The following is a 22,853-nucleotide window of genomic DNA, read 5'->3' as shown; positions in this document are numbered from 1 at the left end:
GTAAAAAAAGTGGTCAGAGGAAGATGTAGTTGGCAAGAAAGTAGAAAAGAGTTCAGAATTTTTTTACTATCTTTTAATCATTAGCTTAAATTCAGTTCACTAATCACTACAAACTCATAAACATCACTCATAAATATTTGACCTTTCACAATTTACTAAATGTGTTGATAATTTCAACTTTATTCTTAAGGTGCAGGCTCTTGCCTCCCAAGAAGGTCATCAAACATGAAATCCTTAGGTAGGTAAATATTATCAATTATAAAACCTTTATTTGTTAGGGTGAATGTACTTTATCAATTATGAAAATAAATGTGAAAAAGAAAGTGTTAATTTTTAATAACTATGAGGTCAAAACATGTTTTATTTTCATCAGAGAAAAGCTATGGGGTTCTTTAGAACTATAACGCTTGCTCTTTTGTTTTTAGTTTAATAGTTATGTACAGAAATGATGAAGAAACTAGGCTAGAAAAATATCAATTCATCATTTTAATATTTTATGACAATGTAATTGGTTTTATTATGCTTATCTATATAGTTCATATTATTGTATATAGAATGATTTTAAAGCATTCCAAATAAAATGAGACTTGGAAAGTTGAAGAATTAAGGGCAATTCCAGTTAATTATATTATAATCCTCAAATAGTTGGTTAATTCAAAATAAATATGTCTCATTATATTTCCTTAAGTGTTTGGATAAACATGTCAGTTTTTACTATACATTGAATTTGGAAATTGCTGACCTGGTCTTTCATTTTCGTTTTACTTTTTTGATTATCTACCTTGCCATAAAAGGAATATGAAGGAAAAGGCACTTGGGAAAGGTAAAAGTTGGCTTGGCTTTGGCCTGGAAACCTCTCTTGACATAGAAAAAATACTTGAGAGCAAATGTGCAATAAAAACATACAAACACTTTAATACACTGTAATTCTTTTGTTTTAAAATGGAGTGAGTCTGACTCTGTCTCTGAGGCTGGCGTGCAGTGGCACGATCTCAGTTCACTAGAACCCCCACCTCCCGGGTTCAAGCTATTCTCCCACCTTAGCCTCCCGAGTAGCTGGGACTACAGGCGCCTGCCACCACACCCAGCTAACTTTTGTATTTTTGGTAGAGATGGGGTTTCACGATATTGGCCAGGTTGGTCTCAAACTCCTTATCTTGTGATCCTCCCACTTCGGCCTCCCAAAGTGCTGGGATTAGAGGTGTGAGCCACCACGCCTGACCATAAACTGTTATTCTTAATAAAACTCTTGCTGTGTAACAGAAATTTGTGTAAATGATATTTTATTTAATTTTTTACACCAACTCTCTTAAAGTAGACCTTATTTGTCTTTGTAATAGTTGAGAAATCTGGGGCTTTGTGGAATAAGTATATCTCCTACAGAGGCATCGGGATTTAAGGGGTTTAAGCACATTTAAGACAGACTTCCCCTATAGCATTTGCTTGACTGTTACATATTGCCATTAAGGTTTAGATATCTTAAATAACACACTTATTTGCTTCTTTGCAAAAAACAAAAAACAAAAAAAATGTAAACATGTGAAAGGGTGAATGTGTTTGTACATGTGTATTTATCCAGGTCTATTTATCTGTGTAAGTATGACATCACTAAGGAACCAAGACAACTTTTTAGCCATATCACACAGGAATGACCTATAGTTTCTCACTTCATCCTTAAAAAAGTCCCTGGAGAATCAATCCAATGAATGTTCCAATACAAGACACGGTCATAAAATTCTCAATCTTAGACTCCACTAGTGTTATGTAACATTGGTTAAGTGGAGAATAAGAGAGCAAAGTGATTTTCTTATGGAAAACATTATTGTATTTTATTAAATAATTATTACAAAATGTGAAGGGTTTCCCTCTATACAATTGAAAGGAAGGAAAGCATTTAAAAAGTTTCTGCTACATTCTGTTAATTTTTACATTATTTCAAAATGTATAAAACCCCAATTTCATTGAATTTAACTTGACAATACACATTAGCATCTAAAAATTTGGTTCAGAGGCATTGTCAATTGTTTTCTATATTGGAATTTCCACAAGGGAATCATTGTGGTTTTTTTTTTTTTTTGGTTACTGTTTTTTTTTGCTTTGTTTTTGTTTTTTCCAGATAGGTACAGGGCAACTCCTTCTGAACCATAAATAATAGCTAACAAACTGGTCAGATTAGGAAAAAAAAATTGAGCTAATGCTACATTCAAGTGGTAAGAATATGGAACTTCTGTATGTCTTTTTATTTTTAAAAATACTACACCAAATTCATATTTTTTATTACATGAGCAATTTGCAATTTGGAAGATGAACCATATCACATTTGGGACTGTGAAGCATATTCCTCATTGGAAACATTGAGTAGTATTTCCCTGCATGCATGGATAATCTAAATAACAAGAATTATCATTAAGAAAAGCTAGATGAACAAAAAAATGAACTCTTTCAAAATTTATTCTGATTTTTGCCAGCAAAATATTTAAAAGTAGAAATGATAAATTTTCTGTTTCAATGAAATTTTTTTATTTAAAATGTCAGAGTATTGGGTTCTCTTCTGATGAATATCTTAAGAAACTATTATACACCATTGCCACGTTTGACTGAATTTTGTTGAGTACCGTGTTATAATTTAATGATAGAAAACTCTGCTTTTTAAGATTGATTCATAGATTTCTTAAGTCAATAAGCACACATTAAAAAGAATCATCAACAAAAAGAAGGTGAATCTGTAATATCCTTCATGATTTGTGCTAGCTATCCAGGGCTATTTAAATACTCAGATATGCAATCACTTAAAGGTTTACATATAATGTGATGGGGACAAAAATATTTTGCAAACCAGTTGAAGACCATGGGCTTTAACTTCTTGGTAGCATATAGTTGACTTGTTCTAAATAAAGACATTGTTCTTCAATCCCAGTGATTAGAGATGGATCATTGACTAGGGAAAAGCTATTGCATACTGAGTACAGGATAAAGAAAGTACCAAGGGAGAAAATAACTCTGTGCTGTAAGTCAGGATTGAATCTGGAATATACGAAGCCATGGCAGACTAGGTTTTACAACCCAATTCTGTTTCCCCCCTTCCTATCAAAGCTTTGTGGCATTTGATTTCTTAAGGTTAACGTAGCTACCATCTGTGTAGGATGCAGATCGATAATGCAGGTCCCCCTTATTTAAAATTGCCAGAACATCAGGAGACACCGCTGAGCCAATTTTGTAACCAGAACTACGATGTGCAGCTTACATTTTGAAAAAGTGTAAATTTCAATCTCATGTGACGTGTTCTTTTGTTTCTTTTTCTTTTTTTTTTTCTTTTCTTTTCTCTTTTCTTTTGAATGGAGAAGAAAAGCTGGCCTATTGCCATTCCTGCATTTAAGGGTAAGTATCCATCAGAGGGGTCTGGGCTATAAAATGCTTAATGGCAATAAAGACTACAGCTCAGCTCCACCGATGGATGGTGTTAGCTGCTTGGAAAGCAACCAATCTCTGAAACAAAATGAGAGGTGTGATCAAAAATAAGGAAGCAGAAATTAAAACATAGAGCTGTTTTCCGAGGTAATATTTATATAATATACTCTTCAGTGAAGACAGCATGCATTAAAATGATAGGGCATTAGCAAACATTGCCAAAAAATATCTAAGACTAATGAGCATTTTCCATCTAAAGAAGCAAAATCTAATTAATCAAGAAAAATGCACAAAAGTGTAATGTGATGTTTTGAAACTAAAGAATGTCCTGCTAGTTTATGATAATTATGTGCTATTAATTGGGTTTTAAAAATTATATTAGGAATAGAAAGTATAATCTTGTCAAGCTGTTAACTGCTAATGAAATATAGATATACATTTCAGATACAGATTTCTGAAATATGAATATCAAAAGCTGATATTAATTTAATTTTCAATACCATTCTTATGAAGCTGTATCACATAAAACTATTTTATCCTAATAGATGAGGTAAACTCAACCTATTAATTGATTAACTACCTGTTGGGGAGCAGTGTTGCCATATTGTGACACTTACGGACTTTCAATTATTTTCATTTTTTAACCTTAAACTTACTTAGATGTTGAGCCCATGATTAGAAAGAAAAAACATCCACCTTCAATATGTCACTAAATCAGGAAAAATTTCATGTTTGCCTACTACACTAGCCAACTTATCTTTCTTTCAATAAAATGTAGACTCTGCCCTTCACTAGACCTATGTTCAGTCTTGAAATTTATGTCGAATATAAAATCTTAGTAACTCTTAAATGAACTTTTATAAAAAGAAAAATCTCCCATCCTGCTTGAAAGGCTAGCTGTGGAGAGGGTGAGTCACTGCCACTTACTTCTTCCTTAATATTCAGTGTCATCTGACATTTAACACATTCCTAGAATGTAAATTTAGATACTCACCAGCGGGCCCAGAGCACAACCTTTGGCTGTGCATGCTTGGACTCTGAAGGAATGTAAACTCCAAGGAGCAAATCCATAAGCACGACAGCTGAGTTCTGAGGAATTGTGGATTAATACACCATCTAGATATAATCCATAACTCATGATAACACCTGGGAAGATAATAATTGCCTTTCAGTATGACTACTAGACAATAGCAAAGAAGATCTTAAGAAAGCAAGCACTCTTGATGTGATTTCTGGTTTCATGGAATCATTAAATCACAGACTCTGGTATTTCTCCTTGTCTAGACTCTGTCTCTTACCAAAGGATAAAATAGATGTTACCCTTAAATATCAATTGTAAAGCTAATTAATACAGAGACAGAAATAGAACCTACCAGTTCCAGCACGAGAATCTTTCTGTTGCATCCTGTTAACAGTTGCCATGTGTGTTCCAGATCAAAAATTAATAAGTAAAGCATACTTATAATTTGTATTGCTTTCTAAAAAATATATTCTTAATAGATATGCCCCAGAAGTAAATCGACCTTATTTGTTAATGACTCATGATGTATCAGGCACTGTTCTAAGCACCTGGTACGCACTGGCTTCTTTTTAACCCTCTCTTCATAGCGTCCCTATAACAGGCAAAAAGAAAAGGTATCATTTTGGAGGAGAAACTGACTTCCTACTGCATGTTGTCTGTCAGTCAGGATATTCAAAAGGTCATCTCTTTATATGACCTGGTCCAATCATATAAGCATTGAAAATCTGCAGCAACCCAATCAAGATAGAACATGAAGGACATAGACCCCCTTAGGAATGAAGATCCAGTGACCTCAGTAGGTAAAAAATTCCAAACAAGTCAGGTGCGATGACTCATACCTGTAATCCCAGCACTTTGGGAGGCCAAAGCAGAAGGACCACTTGAGCCTCAAAGTTCAAGACCAGACTGGGCAATGTAGTGAGACTCTATCTCTACAAAAAATAAAAATAAAAGAACTCCAGACAGATGAACTACGAGCTGAGGGCAAGGAGAAGTTGTAAATATCAGCTATGACCTCACAACTAATTATAGAAACAAGAATTATAAATGCTGTCATGTTTTATTTCTGATTATTACACAGAAATTTGTATATCGTAACCAATTTTCCTTCCTCCTTTCCCCAATGATTTATGTAAATAGGGTTAGTGGGTATTAATTTATAGTTTGGTTTTTTCAGTTGAAGAATATACAGCTGGGTTGTGTCTGAACTAAAAGGGGAATTAACATCACCCAGATAAGAATATGATGAGGGAGGTGAGAGCACCATCATTTGTACAAAGCATTGTAGTATCATGTTTGATGGAAGCACAGAGTGATTTTTATTGGTAATGAAAGGTGGTGGAAAGTACAAGGGTGTATGTGAATGCCAAGTAGCTAAGATGATGATTCGTCTGATGTCCACTCCAGCCACACATCCATGCTTCCATAGCCTGTTCTGTACGGTTGAATTTACAAACTACAAACTACATTTCCAACTCTTGCTTGTTGGCCTTCTATTAGGTTTTGCCAGTGGGAGGCACTGCGAGGAGGACAGAAGCAGGAAGAAAGAAAACGACCAGCTTCTAGCTCCAAGAGCTGAGGCCTTTGCTGACAGCTGCTGTGTCAGCAGGGGACAAAGCACCTGCAGCCTCAAGCATTCTAGACAGAAGAAGCATCTCTTCTGCACTTTCTGCCTCTTCAGTAGTGGAATGTTTTTGGCATCTCAGCTCTGGTTGGGGCAGTGTCCCATAATGGTTCAAATGTCAAATCGGTAAGTGTAGCAATAAGCAGCAGCTCTCGTCAATCATCTTTTTTCCTTCCAGTACCTGCCACCTTTCCCTTTTGTTCTTCCAGCCCTTCTTTACAACACCTTGAGAGCAACCTACTTGTATAAAATATCCTCTGTTTTAAATATCTGAAATGTTTTCTCTTATACTAATCAGACCTGGGTCAATACGTTCTCTTAGGATTAAAGCATTTTTTATTTAAATGAGTTAATACTTTTAAAAAGCTACTGCTGTGACTCATTTTCCTTTAAGAAGAAAACCTTGTACAGTTTATCATTCTGATAAGTCCATTTCCCTTATTTCCAAATTTTTTGGAAAGAGTCTTTATTTTACTATCAGGTACAACTTATAGCTCCTCACACAGAAAAAGATTGGCTGCCAGTGTCTGTTTTCCTTTATTTCTGGTGTGACCATCTATGGGAACTTTATGAATACCTATAGAAAGTATTTGATTTAATTCTATTCAATACTTGACACACAAAAACACAAATGAATTAAAGCTGAGAAGTGAAAGACATATAGTGAAAAAACCACCTACCTATAATACATAGAAAATTTAAAGGGAAAAAAACATATAATCAGGTAATAACAATGACAAAAAAAATTCTTATGTGACAGGCTCTCTGTGAAGCAGTCAGTTAACCCCCCAAAAAACCTTATGTACAAATAGTGTGTTGCAGAAGCTCTTAAAGAAACCATAAGACCCTAGAAATACTATCTATTTGACCTGCTTTTCAACTGAGATAGAAAGTACCTAAATCAATAGTTCCCTTTTTTTACATAATTGGGGAACAGAGCATGTCTTTTATGTTAGGATTATGTGCATAATATCTCATTTATCTGACATATTGGGAAATGAGATATTTTATAGAAGTTAATTTTCATTATAACTAAATCTCATCCCCTTAAGCATGAACTCTAAAAATCTTAACCATTTTTGAAGGAAATCTTTCTGGTAAGTACTACACACTTACCTGTCTTCTCACAGAGAATATAATGAATATAACTGAATCATTTTGTGAAGACTCAAAGTTTGATTATGGACATCAAATACTACATTCTCTAACTCTATAATGCCTCAGTGATTGATGAGATATACAGGGTTCTTACCCAGCTTCTACCCTAAACATCACACAGTGACTGCACCTTACCAATTCTTGTGTCATTGTTTGAGTTCTTCTACATCCCCTCTCAGTGACAGTCTCTCCAAAGTTACTTCTTCTTTTTTTTTTTTTTTTTTTTTTTTTTTTTTTTTTTTTTGGTCTATCGGACTCTAGCAAGTCAACCCTTAGCAATCTATGTTGAGAAGCTAGATAACCTGACATCTGGCACTATGGATCTACAAAGAGCAGACAGTTATTGAAAGAAGGGCTTAGACTAAAATGAATACATGACAAATAAGCTGAGAATGAAATTAAGTGAGGTTTGTGACAGTTAATTCAACTGCTCAAAAACTTTTTAGTATCCAGGATGTATCTAATTGGGAGGTGGATGAGAATGAAGTCTAACTTTAACATAGGTGAGATCACAGACAAACACACACACACACACACACACAGAGTTACCTGGCATTCTGTAGGTAAACAGTATTTGACAGCATATGGAGGAAGGACTGAAGGATCAATTGTAGAATCACATTGTAGGACTAATATTATACTGATATACACACACATACAAACACACATCATATTAAGCTGATTTCAATATAAACAGAATCAATATAATATAAAACATTGTATGATTCAGTTTTAAAACACACTTTTAGTAAGCCAATCAGTCTAAAACACCTATTAACATGACAATTTTAATTTCATTGACCTCAGATTCTTAAACAGAGTAACAAAAACTAACAAATACAATGTAGTGGACATTTTAAACTGAAGCCTAAGAAGATGCTTTTTACTTTAACTAGAATACAGGACATGTACCAATAGCTTTTTTTTTTTCCAACTTTTATTTTAGATTCAGGAGGTTTGTGTGCAGGTTTCTTACATGGGTATACTGTGGGATGCTGAGGTTTGGGATACGAATGATCCCATCACCCAGATAGTGAGCATAGTACCCAACAGTTAGTTTTTCAACCCTTACTCCCCATTCCCTGCCATTAACCCTCAGGGTCTACTGTTGCCATCTTTATGTCCATGAGTACCCAGTGTTTAGCTCCCACTTATAAATGAGAATATGCAATATTAGTTTTGCTCTTGTGTTAATTTGCTTAGTATAAAAGCCTCCAGCTTCATAGATGTTGCTGCAAAGGACATGATTTCAGGATGTTCTTTTTGTGGTTGTGTAGTATTTCACAGTGTATATGTACCATATTTTTTATTCAACCCACTGTTGATGGGCACCTAGGTTGATGCCATGTCTTTGCTATTGCGAACAGTACTGTGATGAACACACAAGTGCATGTTTCTTTTGGCAGAATACTTTGTCTTCCTTTGGGTATATACCCAGTAATGGAGTTGCTGGCTCAAATGGTGGTTCTGTTTTAAGTTATTTGAAAAACCTTAAACTGCTTTCCACAGTGGCTGAACTAATTTACATTCCCACCAACAGTACACAAGCATTCAACCCTTTTCTCTGCAGCCTTGCCAGCATCTGTTGTTTTTTGACTTTTTAATAGTAGCCATTCTGACTGGTGTTAGATGGTACTCGTTGTGGTTTTGATATGCAACTCTCTGATGATTAGTGATGTTGAACATGTTTGTTAGCTGTTTGTCTGCCTTCTTTTGAGAAGTGTCTGTTCATGTCTTTTACCCATTTTTTAATGGGTTATTTGGTTTTTACTTGCTGATTTAAGTTTCTTACAGATTTTGGCTATTTGACCTTTGTCAAATGGGTGGTTTGTGAATATTTTCTCCCACTCTGTAAGTTGTCTGCTTACTCTGTTGATAGTTTATTTTGCTGTGCTGAAGCTCTTTAGTTCAATTAGGTTCCACTTGTCAATTTTTGTTTTTGCTGCAATTGCTTTTGAGGACTTGGTCATAAGTTCTTTCCCAAGGACGACATACAGAATGGTGTTTCCTAGGTTTTCCTCTATGATTCTTATAATGTGAGCTCTTACATTTAAATCTTTAATCCATCTTGAGTTAATTTTTGCATATGGTGAAAAGTAGGGGTCTGGTTTCATTCCTCTGCATAAGGCTAGCAAGCTACCCCAGCACCATTTTAAAAATAGGGAGTCCTTTCTCCATTGATTATTTTTGTTGACTTTGTAAAAGATCAGATGGCTGTAGGTGCACAGCTGTATTTCTAGATTCTCTTTTCTGTTCCACTGGTCTATGTGTTCCGTTTTTGTACCAGTATCATGTTGTTTTGGTTACTATAGCCTTATAGTATAGTTTGAAGTTGAGTAATGTGATGCCTCCAGCTTTGTTCTTTTTGCTTAGAAGTGCTTTGGCTATTCAGGCTCTTTTTTGGTTCCATATGAATTTTAGAATAGCTTTTTTCTGATTCTGTGAAAAATGATATTGGTAGTTTGATAAAAATAGCATTGAATCTGTAAATTGTTTTGGTCACTATGGCCATTTCAGTGATATTGATTCTTCTACTCCATGAGCATGGAACATTTTTCCATTTGTGCCATACATGATTCATTTTACCAGTGTTTTGTAGTTTGTCTTGTAGACGTCTTTCACCTCCTTGGATGAATGTATTCCTAGGTATTTACTGTTTTGTGTCTATTGTAAATTAGATTGCCTTCTTGATTTGGCTCTCAGTTTGAACATTATTGGTGTATAGAAATACTACTCATTTTTGCACATTTATTTTGTATTCTAAAACTTTACTGATGTTGTTTGTCAGTTCTAGGAACTTTCTGGTAGCATCTTTTGGGTTTCTAGGCACAAAATCACATCAGCGAAGAAAGATAGTTTGACTTCTTCTTTTCCTACTAGTATTTATTTTATTTCTTTCTTGTGCCTGATTGCTCTGGCAAGGACTTCCAGAACTATGTTGAGTAAGAGTGGTGAGAGTGGGCATTCTTATCTTGTTCATATTCTCAAATGGAATACTTCCAGATTCTACCTTCTCTGTATGATGTTGGCTGTGGGTTTGTCATAGATAGCTCTTATTATTTTGAAGTATGTTCCTTTGATGCCTACTTTGTTGAGGGCTTTTATCATGAAGGTATATTGGATTTTATTGAAAGTTTTTTCTGTATCTATTGAGATGATCATGTGCTTTTGCTTTCAGTTCTATTTATGTGATGAATCACATTTTTAAATATATTTCCAACTCAAGGAGATTTATGAATCGCATTTATTGATTTGTATATGTTTAGCCAAACTTGGCATCCTAGGAATGAAGCCTACTTGATTGTGTTGACTTAACTTTTTTGTTGTGCTATTGAATTTGGTTTGCTAGTACTTTGTTGGGGATTTTTGTGTCTTTGTTTATCAGGGATATTGGCCTATAGTTTCCTTTTTCAGTTGTGTCTTTGACAAGTTTTGCTATCAGGGAGATGCTGACCTCATAGAATGTGTTAAGAAGGAGTCCTTCCTTCTTGATATTTTAGAATAGTTTTAGTAGACTCATTACCAACTCTTCCTTGTACATCTGGTGAAATTTGGGTGTGAATCTACCTGGTCCAGTTTTCTTTTCTTTTTTGATCGGGAGGGGGGGTTTCTACCAAAAACAACAACAACAACAACAACAACAACAAAACCATCCTCAGACAGTATTATAAACACATCTATTCTACAAACTAGAAAATCTAGAGAAAATTCTTAGAAACAAGCAACTTCCAAAGAGTGAATCAGGAAGAAATTAAAATCCTTTACAGACCAATGTCAAGTTTGAAAATTGAATCAGTAATAATAATGAAAAAAATCTGTGTTAGCTTCAAGTTTAGTTTGTTCTTGTTTGGCTAGTACCTCTAGGTGAGATGTTAGTTTGTTAATTTTAGATCTTTCTAACTTGTTGAGGTAACTATTTAGCACTATAAACTTTCCTCTGAATACTGTCTTTGCTACATCCCAGAGATTTTGGTATGTTGTACCCCTGTTTTCATGTATTTTAAACAAAGTTTTGACTTATGAATAGCTCTGGGGAAAGTAAAATTTTGAGTCCTTGAAATGCCATGTAAGTATTTTCAAATTATAGAATATTTGAAATAATTTTTTAAATTAATTCATTAATTTTAATTTTTTTGGAGATGGAGTCTAGCTCTGTAGCCCATGCTGGAGTACAGTGGTGTGATCTTGGCTCACTGCAACCTTCGCCTCCCAGGAGGTTAATCAAGCAATTCTCCTGCCTCAGCCTCCCAGATAGCTGTGATTACAGGTGCCTGCCACCATGCCCAGCTAATTTTTGTATTTTTAGTAGAGACGGAATTTCACTGTATTGGCCAGGCTAGTCTCGAACTCCTGACCTTGTGATCCACCCTCCTCAGCCTCCCAAAGTGTTGGGATTACAGGCTTGAGCCACCATGTTGGGCCAAAATAATTTAAAGTAATTTAAAATATGCTCTGGGCCCAGCATGGTGACTCATGCCTATAATCCCAGCATTTTGAGAGGCAAAGGCAAGTGAATGGCTTGAGTCTAGGAGTTTGAGACCAGCCTGGGCCATGTGGCAAAACCTTGTCTCTGCAAAAAAAGCAAAAACTTAGTTAGGCATGATGAAATGTGCCTGTGGTCCTGGCTACTTGAGAGGCTGAAGTGGCAGAATCACTTGGGCCCAGGAGGTTGAGGCTGCAGTGAGCTGTGATCACACCACTACACTCCAGCCTGGGGGACAAAATGAGACCCTTTCTTAAGAAAGAAAATTAAAATGTTCTGATCACTTACTTTGAGTCAGACAATAGGGTACACACTTTTATGGATTATTTTCTTCAACATTGACAACTCCAAAAAATAAGAATTATTGTCATTGCCATAAAGAGCAGGGAACGGATTCTTAGAGGGACAAACCCATTTTTCAGGGCTATAAAAAATAAATTCAGCTGTGGAACCTGGCAATCTCACTCCACTCTTGTCACTACTCTTGTTACATGTTTCTGGTCTAATTTCCTCTTCTAAAATTTTTAGGAATTTCACTTGAATTAAGAACCAATGAATATGCTCTGCCTCTAAAAGCAATCAAGATTAGCCTAATAAAAAGATTAATATAAGTATATTGAAAGTCAATCAAGCATAAAGTACTATACTTGGTATTTTGGGAAGTAAGAACAGAAGGAATAAGAATAATATCTACCTTTATGGAAGTAAGAAAAGAGTTAAATATAGGTATAATTAAATAAGAATTCAAGGGTTAAACAAGGATCATAAGCACCACAATGACTTTATGCCAAACAAATGACATGGTTAAATAGTAGACAGTATGTACAGGACCCTCTAGCAGGGAATAATCACTCTGGCTAAAGAAGTGCTATAGGCTTTTTAGAGCAGTCAAGTCTTCCATATACGGAAGCGGGGTATTCAATAAGTCATGTGATGAAGCTAATGTGACTCCCTTGAAAGGTAATATGTGAAAAACCTATGTTTCAGGACGATGCTTCTGGTGAGGAAAATGACATTTGCCATTGCCTAGAAGTAAGAAAGTGCAAGGTTTAATAAATGTATCCCAAATAGGTTAATAATTTGTTGTTATTTCTGTAGCTGGATGTATTATTCCATTCTCATGCTGATAGTAAAGACATACCTGAGACTGGGTAATTCATAAAGGAAAGAGATTTAATGGACTCTCCAGTTCCACATGGCTAGGGAGGCCTCATAATCATGGCAGAAAGTGAAGGAGGAGCAAAGGCGTCTTATACAGCAGCAGGTAAGAAAGCTTGTGCAAGGAACTCCCCTTTATAAAACCATCAGATCTCATGAGATTTATTCACTATCATGAGAACGACATAGGAAAAACATGCCCCCATAGTTCAATTACCTCCCACGGGGTCCCTCCCATGACACGTGTGGATTTTTACAATTCAAGGTGAGATTTGGATGGGGACACAGAGCCAAACTATATCACTGGATAAAGTCTAATAGAAAACAAAACTTCAAAGGGAGTTTGGGGCCTTGAATGACATTACAAGGAGTTGGAATTTTATGATGCACAGGAGACCATCAGTGTTTTTATGAACTGACTAGCAACAAGATAAAGTCCTATACAGAAAAATTAATCTAGAATCACATATAAAATAGACTGGAGTAGGGAAGACCATGGAGGTAGTAACAGTGAGATGGTTAAAAATATCAAACAGGAAAAATAATTATTAAAGTCATCTTCTCCTGAATGTATAGGAAGTAGTCGTGAATGAGGCAGGGATGTGGGAATGATGCATTTCAGCAGTAGTCTGTGGCAGGACAAACATCTTTAGCAGTTATATATACTTTCTTTTTAATTAAAAAAAGAAAAACTTTGACACTTAGGGATGGAATGTGTTAGATTGTGATATGGTATGATAATGTCACTATTCAGAAAAGAGTGTTCCTTTATCAAACATGAACAATGAAGTTAACAATCTCATAAAAGCCTACTTCCAAAAAACTAACTTACCCTTCTGTTCCTGGTTAAAGGGGGAATTGTTTTTCAGTCTGAGGATAAGAAAAAACTATGTCTTGTGATGGAATTGTTCTGTATCTTGATTGTATCAGTGTCAAAATCTTAGTTGTGATATTGTATTATAGTTTCAGAAGATGTTGACATTGAGAGGAACTGAATTAAAGACACATGTAATCTCTTTCTTATAATTGCTTGTGAATCTGTAATTATCTCAAAATAAAATATTTAAATTAAAAAATACTGTTGTGCAGGGGAGCATGTCAGGTAAGAAGACACAAACACTTTAAAGTCCAAAGAAGTTCATGCTAAAGCAATAACAACTGGATTGAGTGTTTTAATCAAGTACCATTTAATCTTCAAGAAAAACTCTTGATAGTGGAATGGTTTTTATTTCAGATGAGAAAAAATAGATGACAAAAAAGGTTTTAGAGAGGTTTGGTAACTTGGCCAGTGTTAATACAGCTAGGAAGTGGTAGAGCTTTGTGTTGGCACTGAAGCATTCAGACTCCACAGTGCATACAACTTTACAGCTTCCATATACCTATTTTTTCTACATTTTAAAAATCAAGTAATAAAATGTAACATATAAAAGTATATATAATATCAATTCCATTTTAATGACGAATTTAAAAGCCAAAGGCCATGTAACCATTACTCACGTTGAAAACAGAATGTTGCCAGGACCCCAGAAATCTCCTGTCTATAACTGGAGCCCTTTCCCTTCCTCACAGATAACTATAAGGACTTTTGAAGAACTACATCCTTGCTTTTCTACTGAGAAGTGCATCCCTTAACAACATAAGCAAGTTTCTCATGGTTTTCTAACTTATATTAATAGAGTTATGTTGTATGCATAATTTTTGCATCCTGCTTTGTGTAACGTAATATTCACGCATTCTATACATGTTTTTGAGAGTAGCCATACTTCACTCATTTTTAGTTCTGTGTAGTATTCCTGTAGGGCAAATGTTATTTATTTATTCTACTCTTGATAGATATTTAGAATGTTTCTATATTTTAGCTATGACATCAGTGTAATTATACATATTTTTGTACATGTGTCCTGAAGCACATGTATACAAGTTTTCTAGGACAAATGTCCTGGAGAGAAATTATTGAAATATGTTCAGTCTTACTAGACAGTGCTCATCTCTTTTTGAAAGTATGTCAATTCTAGTGCACATGTGAGTCTATGTGAGCTTTCATTGTTCTATATCTTCAAAAAGACCTTATTGTCAGATTTTGAAATTTTTGGCAGTATTAGATGTAAAAAATGATATCTTGTTTTGGTATTATCTTTTACTTTTGGATTATTATAGAGGTTGGCCCATTTTCTTATGTTTATCAGACATTTTATTTTTCTTCTTTTGTGAAATGACTTTTCAGATGCTAACTCCAGTTTATTATAGATGTGTAGGAATATTTTATATATTCTGGATACAGTTTTCTGATGGTTACATGTGTTCTAAATATCATCTCTCTTACTACTCATCTTTGTGGGTACTTATAGTATATTTTGATACAAGTAAATGTTAATTTTAGTAACTCCTTTATTATTATGAAACTAACTTTTTATATCTAATAATACTGCTCACTGTAAAGCATTCTTTGCCTGATATTAAAATAGGTCCATCAGCTTTCTTTTCCTTTTCATTCTTTGACATTAAACCCTGTTGTGTGATTTTGTTTTAGAACAGGAGGCTTAACAGCTATTTCAGGGTCCTCTCCTCTAACTTTGGGGACTCCTCAGGATATAACTATTGGCTAAACACTCCTTGTAACACTCACACAAGGACTATACCAAATCCAAATTAATGGGAATCCATTTGAGGACTATCTACTAGTCCAAGCACCAAACCTTATTGCCAACATCTTTTATAATTAATGGTTAGCTGGCATTAATGAGATGTGGTTGTACCGAGGAATGGATGTTAATCATTTACCAGATAGCCTCCATAAATGTTGTGGTTTCATTCAATGGCATTTTATTAAGCCTTGAGGAAAAATGAAGGAGCACTACACCTATTGACATAAAAGGATGTTTATTCCATGTGAATTAGAGAAAAAAGCAAGTTGCAGAACAGGATAAATTATACGACCAATTATTTTGAATCAATTTTGTGCATATACTTTTAAGTAAGTAATTATTCATTCAATCAACAAGTTAGTTATTGAGTGCCTCCCCTGTTCTGGGCACTATTTCAAAACAAAGTCAAAAGCTTCCAAGCCAATTGCCTTCTTTTTCAGGGCTCTTCCTCCAACCACTTCAGCACTTCTATCATGATCACATACCTTTAAAACTTGGTTAGATAGCAAAAACTCACTAAGCTTTTATTTCCTGACCAACAAAATGGGATAATATTCCTTGCCTTAGTGGTCTGACAGTTGATCTGAGAATCGAACAAGTGAGCATATGTGAATGTGCTTTAGTAGTAATAAGCACTGTGCACATAGAACAGCCACACATAGAGCTGTCCCTTGCTTGTAGTATGAGTTAAAGTCTTACTTGTTACGGGAAGCTCACCTTAGACTGTCTCCTCCAGTTCTGACCTATGTCATGTGCTGCACTTCTCTTGTAAAAACTAAACTAATATCTCTCAAAAATAAGCTTAGGCAGGTCTGTATTCCTCCCTGGTACACTATCTGTCATTAGCCAATAGTTTCTTATATCTGTGTGCTATCTTTTCACTTAAAATTCATTACTTTCTAATTAAGTCCAGAAAGTGCAAAGAAATATTTACTACATACTGTAAAATAATTTTTGTAAGTCTGCTGGATTTAGATTTGGTTTCTGATCATCATCTGGCTCATCAGTAATTATGGGGTAGCTACTGTGAGCCAGGCATTGTGTTGCATGCTGGTAATACAGAAGTTGTCAGAACAGTCATGGTTACTTCCTTCACAAAACTTTCAATCTAAATGAAAGAACAGACTAGACTTTAGATGTATTATGTGGATGTAAAGTTTACTTTTTAAAAACCAGATGGATAGAAGGAAAATATGGGATAAGGAAGGGAGAAGTGGATGCTAACCTAGTCTGGGTAAGTTACATAATGGGGCTTATCTGAGAAACTAACCTTGATTTTTATTTTATTTATTTATTTATTTATTTATTTATTTGTTTGTTTGTTTGTTTGTTTGTTTATTTATTTTTTGAGATGGAATTTTGCTCTTGTTGCCTAGGCAACAATGTACAATGGTGCAATCTCGGCTCACTGGAACCTCCACCTCTCAGGTTCAAGTGATTCTTCTGCCTTAGCCTCCTGAGTAGCTGGGATTACAGGCACCTGCCACCATGCCCAGATAATTTTGTAGTTTTAGTAGAGATGGGGTTTTGCCATGTTGGCCAGGCTGGTCTTGAACTCCTGACCTCAGGTGTTACACCCACCTCAGCTTCCCAAAGTGCTGGAATTACAGGCTTGAGCCACCGCGCCCAGCTGAAACTGACCTTTAAACTAAACTTGGCACTCAGAGCCTTCATCAAGAGGAAGATGTCATAAGCCATTATTTCACTAATGATAACAAACAAATATTTTATAACAATAAGAGAAAAGTTTTCAAAGATATATTAATAAGTTGATTATTATTTGCAAAAATTAATTATGATGGGTTTATTAGGTCAGCAAGCTGCCATTAGAACCTGGCTCTCCTTATTGGCCTTTAAAATGTCTATTGTATTGAAACAAAGTTTAAGAAAATGGAAATTTTGTTCACTTATTTATTCTTGCCACTCTTAGCATGAAGAAAGTCATTTTAAATGTATCTTCACACACTACCTCCCATCAAAACACACACACACAAAACACCTCTCTGTGTTAAATGTGGATTAAGTAAAATTTAGGAATCAGTCAGGGTTTCAACTGGAAACCAATGACACTCAAATGGCAATGGAAGAGATTTTAGTGGAACTCCTATTTACAAAGATGTGGACAGGGTTAAGGGAAAGCAAACAGTGATAATAAAGCATCCCCAGCTAGTACTAGCTAGGATTGCTAGACCATTCTAACTAGTTGGCTCGGAGTCAGCAAACATCTTTACGTTTGTAGGGGAAAGGGTGAGAACAAATTCAGGAAACTGAAGAAACCTGATGCTATAGGAAAGGGCCTTTGAATAGGAACTGTAACCTTTACTAGAGGAATGCAGCCCTGGAATCCAGAGCTATGCAGAAAGAGAGCCAAAGGGAATAAGTTCTGAGACTCCACGCTCCGCTCACCCTCTCATCTTTTGCTGTTGCTGCCCATGGACAAACCAACAGGAAGCCAGAGAGACGAAGCCTACTGCCACTGTGAGGAAAGGGTCAGCCTTGCAGGACGTGGGACAGAGTGGAAAAGGAGAGTGAATCTAGAAAAGCAAAAGAGAAATATCCACCATAAAAAATATCATTTGTTCTATTATATTGTACCACATTGTATATTTTCAGTCTTTTTCTTGCTTATTCTCTGGTGCTAATAATCAGTCAGACAGCTGAAGCAAAATAAAAGTGTAACATGCCATGTAGCAAAAGGGGTCAGGTTCTGGCTTAATTCCGTTTAATTTAATCTAGTTCTAGACATTCAGCTCTTCAATGGATGATCCACAAAATGGATACTTAATTCCCATTGGCTGTACAACAGAAGGAATTTCAAGTTTATCACCTTTCTGTTTCCATAATGATAGGATTTTTAAGGTGTTTAATTTTCACAAGGAAGCTGGATGATAATTGTCCATAAAGCATATCCACTGGGATATATATCTTTGTGCCTCTTCATCATGTCATGTCAAATTGTATTTCCAAAGGTGCTCAATAGGTTGTCATATATAACCAAGGAAATTCAATGCAAGTATAATACAATGTAAATTTAATACAAGGTAACTCTATTTACACTGTAGAATTCTGTTTACTGTAAGAATTAAACAACAATGCTTTAGTGTGTCATAAAAATAACATGCATAGTGAATATAGATGCTCCAAACATATTTGTTTGTCTTTTCCAGTGCAGCATGGCAATAGAAGTATCAACTGAGGGCTCCCCCCAAGGTCCAGAAGTTGATTGAATGTGGCAGATATCTCCCTGTGTGAATACTTGATCCTTCAATTAAAAAAGGAAAAGAGAGAAGAGCTTTCACATTGTGGGATAATGCCTTATTACTGTTATGCTCTCCTAAAAATGGAATCAACGGAATCTAAAAAAGACTGTGCTTGGGAAATTCTACCTGACAAACTGACTGGAGGTGTTTCATAAAAGTTACACAAGGTTTGCTCAAAACTGTCAAGCAGTTTTCCTAAGTGATTCGCTGAGTTCTATAATCCATTTCACCTATTAAAACTGCACATTTCTAGGAAAGAAAATAGAATCATGTTTTGACCATTTAAAAATAAAGTTATTTCAAAATAAAAAGTAAGAAAATCAAACGAAATACCAAACAGTTATCTCTCTAAAACCAGAGAAAAACCAGAACACGGATCTTATTCATTTTAAATATTGGCACTAAGAAGAGGACATTGAACAGGTAAAAGTAACAAAATTTTGTTTTCATATGGCTAGATTAAATTCTACATTATAAGCCTTTCTACAGAAAGTAGAAGCAGGTAGTATAGTGAAGAAAACCATGAAGTTTTGTCATTCACACCTTGCTTTGATTTGTACAACCTTTCTGCTTAATCAGCTGTCTTGATTTTGAGTAATTAAATTGTTTAATACTTATAAATCTAAGTTTCCACATTTGTGAAATAATAATACCTATTTCGTGGGCTAGTTATGGGAATTAAAGTACCTGGCAAATTCTTATAAATTATAGCTATTATTATTATTACTAATGTTATTAGTGTTAGCAGGAAATCAAGTATTTCTTTCTATGCATGTATAGAATATTTAATTTGTATTTATACATACATCTTCATGTGCATACATTATAAAAATTTATTTCTATAGCATCATCTCTTAATGTGAAGGACAACATATATAGAGCATATATGAAAGATCTATAGTTAATTGATTTCTCTACCATCCATTACTGACAGAATGTAAAAGCTCAAAACACTGAGCCAAATGGTTTTTTTTAATAATGTTCTATTGTCTTCAAGGTGCTACGTGTAAGTCTACAAAAATAATCAGCCTCCTAAGATGTTTCTATTATTTTTGACATGATTGCCACCGTTTTGATACATGTTCACGTATAAATTCTCACAAAGATGGACCAATATGAAAGACTAAATTAGGAAAATATTTCTATAAGCTTCTCAGGTCCCCTTCACTTCTCAAGAAGACCCTAGACCATGTCTAATCGGCGGCCAGCTCTCATGCTTCTCCCTCTCTCTCTTTTTTGTTTTAGACATGGTCTCACTCTGTCACCCAGGCTTAAGTGCAGTGGCACAATTGTGGTTCACTGCAGCCCCTGACTCCCACGTTCAAGCGATTCTCATGCCCCAGCCTCCCAAGTAGCTGGGACTACAGGCACATACTATCATGCCTGGCTAATTTTTTCTTTGCTTTTTGTTTTTTTGTTTTGGTAGAGACAGGGTTTCATCATGTTTCCCGGACTGGTCTCGAACTCCTGGGCTCAAGTGATCTGCCCCCCTCGACCTCCCAAATTGCTGGGATTACAGACGTGAGCGGCCACGCGCAGCCAAATGCTTCTCTCTTAATTATGCCCATGTTGTTATTAACAAATCCTGATCACAGTAAAAATATATCCTGTCATACTGAGACACGCAAAGCGCAAACAAGACAAGTCTATGTGCTGTCTTTCATTAGAATATCTACAGATTACCAGGCTGATGAAATCTTAAGCAAAAGGACTGGGTCTCTAAGTGTGTGCTTTAAGCCTTCAGCAGGCCCAAGAGGAAGATTCATTTCTGCTGCCTTTGAAATCATCCCACCTGTATTACAGAATCATAAAATGTGCTCACAGTGTTCATTTGTGCATGTTGTATGATTGCATATAATTATGCTTCTCACATCAACATTATTACAGTTTTGTTATTGTCCCTATCATCAGTAAATATGAGTTCATTCAACAGCTTTATAACAGCCCTCTACTCTGTGGCACTCTGTCAAGGGCCAGGACTAGGGCAGTGAAAAAGGCGCATATGATTCCTGCCTTCATGCGGCTTAGTCTAATAAAGAAACTATTTTAGGTCGATTTACTTGGTAAAAATAAAGATTAGTTACAAGGAATTATAGCTATTAATAAAAGATAAACATTTTATATTCCATATTTTTAGTTAGTATTTTAAAAAACACATATTCTAATTAGTTTAAAATGTCACTTTAAATGTTATGCTAGATAATGACGAATAAGTTTGGCATAGTCAGATAGCTATGCTGTTTTAGCAAGGTAGACTTGAAGTGTGAAGAAAAAACATATTTCAGGATTCTAAGGCCTAAGCTTCTAAAAGGGAATATGGCTCATGAGAATTTGGAAGCTCTCAAAAGCATAACTTTAATTATGCAATTGCAATCTACACAATACAGGTCACAAATTTATTAGACAGTAATCCTTCATGCTACTTCTCTGTGATGGCTAAGGTCTTACAAAGGAAGCATCAAGGTCCTACATAATAAGGGTTCCTAGGAACCTTGGACCTAAAAGTCGCTCTTTTCGGCGGTTTTAAAATCATGTCTGAAATCGCAGCCTGTAAAGAACACCTTTGCCAGAGGGAACATGGGTGCAAAGGACTCTGATTAGAGAAACACAGAGCTGAAGTGTCACACCATCATTTTTGCAGGTATGTGAAGCAAGGGACTAGAATTAAGCGGGACATATTTGAAGACGAGCAAAGCCTTAGGTGTGAATCAAGTGATAATGACTCAGTACTTAAAGACTGTACTTGGCAGACTGACGGGATTAATAGCAAGTAACATTGTAATAGTAAAATCACAGAAATGTCCATCAGTAAAAAGATGGGTCTTGTAAGCTGTAGTTTCATCAGTGGGATTGCATACCGCCTTTTGAAAGAATGAGGTCACGTTCCACTGAACTGCAAGGAAAGATGTTTGCACCATATTGTGAAGTGAGAAAAGTAAATTCCACAACAATGCAAATAGTATGAGCTCACTCTTGTTTAACAAATGTATATTTTATGCATAGATCTCTAAGTGATTATTAATCAACAAATTTGTTTGTTTTAAACTAACACTGCTCTTAATCTTTTTTTTTCTAGTTTAGAAGTTTATGGCATTTTATCACATCCTCCCCATATCATATTTTTTTATTACAGTAGAAAACACAACATAAAATTGGGCATCTTAACCATTTTAAGTGTACGATCATGTTATCTACATACACATGGTTGTGCAACAGATTTGTAGAACTTTGTCGTCTTGGAAAACTGAAGCTCTAAACCCATTGAACAGCAACTCTCCATTTCCCCCTTCCACCCAGCCCTTGGTAACTGTAATTCCACTTTCTGTGTCTGTGCATTCAACTACTGTAGATAAACTCACATAAGTGCAATCATGCACTTATGTCTTTTTGTGAGTGGCTTATTTCACTTACCATAATGTCCTCAAGTTTCATCCACATTGTATCGTATGACAGGACTTCCTTCTTTTTAAGGCCGAATGATATTCCATTGTATAAATATATCACATTTTTCTTATGCATTTATCTGTCCATAGACACTTGAATCGTTTGCACCTCTTAGCTACTGTGAATAATGCTGCAATGTATCTCGTTTCCAATTCTTTTGGATATATTTCAAGAAGTGGGATTGCTACATCATATAATAATTCTATTATTAATTATTTGAGGAACCTCTATACTGTTTTTCATAGCAGATGCACCATTTAATATTCCCACCAACAGTACTTAAGGGTCCCAATTTCTCCACATCCTTTCCAGAATGTGTTGTTTTCTGTTTTTTACTTTAATAATGGTGATCAACAAATTTTTAACTGAGCAATTATTATGTGCCAAGGCACTATTCTTGGAGCTGCTGGTACACTACTGAACAAAAGACACCAAATTAGGAAAAATTCTCAGGGCTCGTGAAGTATGTACTGAACCAACTAGCAAGCTCCCCAGCACAGACACTGTGGAGAAGGACCAGGTTGGGAGACAAGGAAGAGAACTGAAATAACAAAGGGAAAGGATATTTTCTTAAAGCCCTAGTTAAGGATTACCATCAGACTTTCATGAGTAGGAGCTGATCATTTCAGTCAGAATCAGTTACGAAAAGGAG

The 22,853-nt window shown here is 35.4% G+C and overlaps 1 protein-coding gene across 1 annotated transcript in view; it reads right to left on the bottom strand.

Moving 5' to 3' along the window:
* Nucleotides 1-22,853, bottom strand: part of USH2A (usherin) — a 785,943-nt gene that overhangs the window by 335,099 nt on the left and 427,991 nt on the right. Inside the window, exon 35 of the mRNA XM_007988447.3 lies at nt 4,403-4,554. Coding sequence (XP_007986638.3) covers nt 4,403-4,554 — 152 coding nt within the window. The remainder of the gene's footprint in view (nt 1-4,402; nt 4,555-22,853) is intronic.

Source organism: Chlorocebus sabaeus, chromosome 25, assembly GCF_047675955.1.
Source record: "Chlorocebus sabaeus isolate Y175 chromosome 25, mChlSab1.0.hap1, whole genome shotgun sequence".
Taxonomy (NCBI): domain Eukaryota; kingdom Metazoa; phylum Chordata; class Mammalia; order Primates; family Cercopithecidae; genus Chlorocebus; species Chlorocebus sabaeus.
Note: the sequence above shows the minus strand (reverse complement) of the source record. Positions and strands in the feature narration are given on the sequence as shown.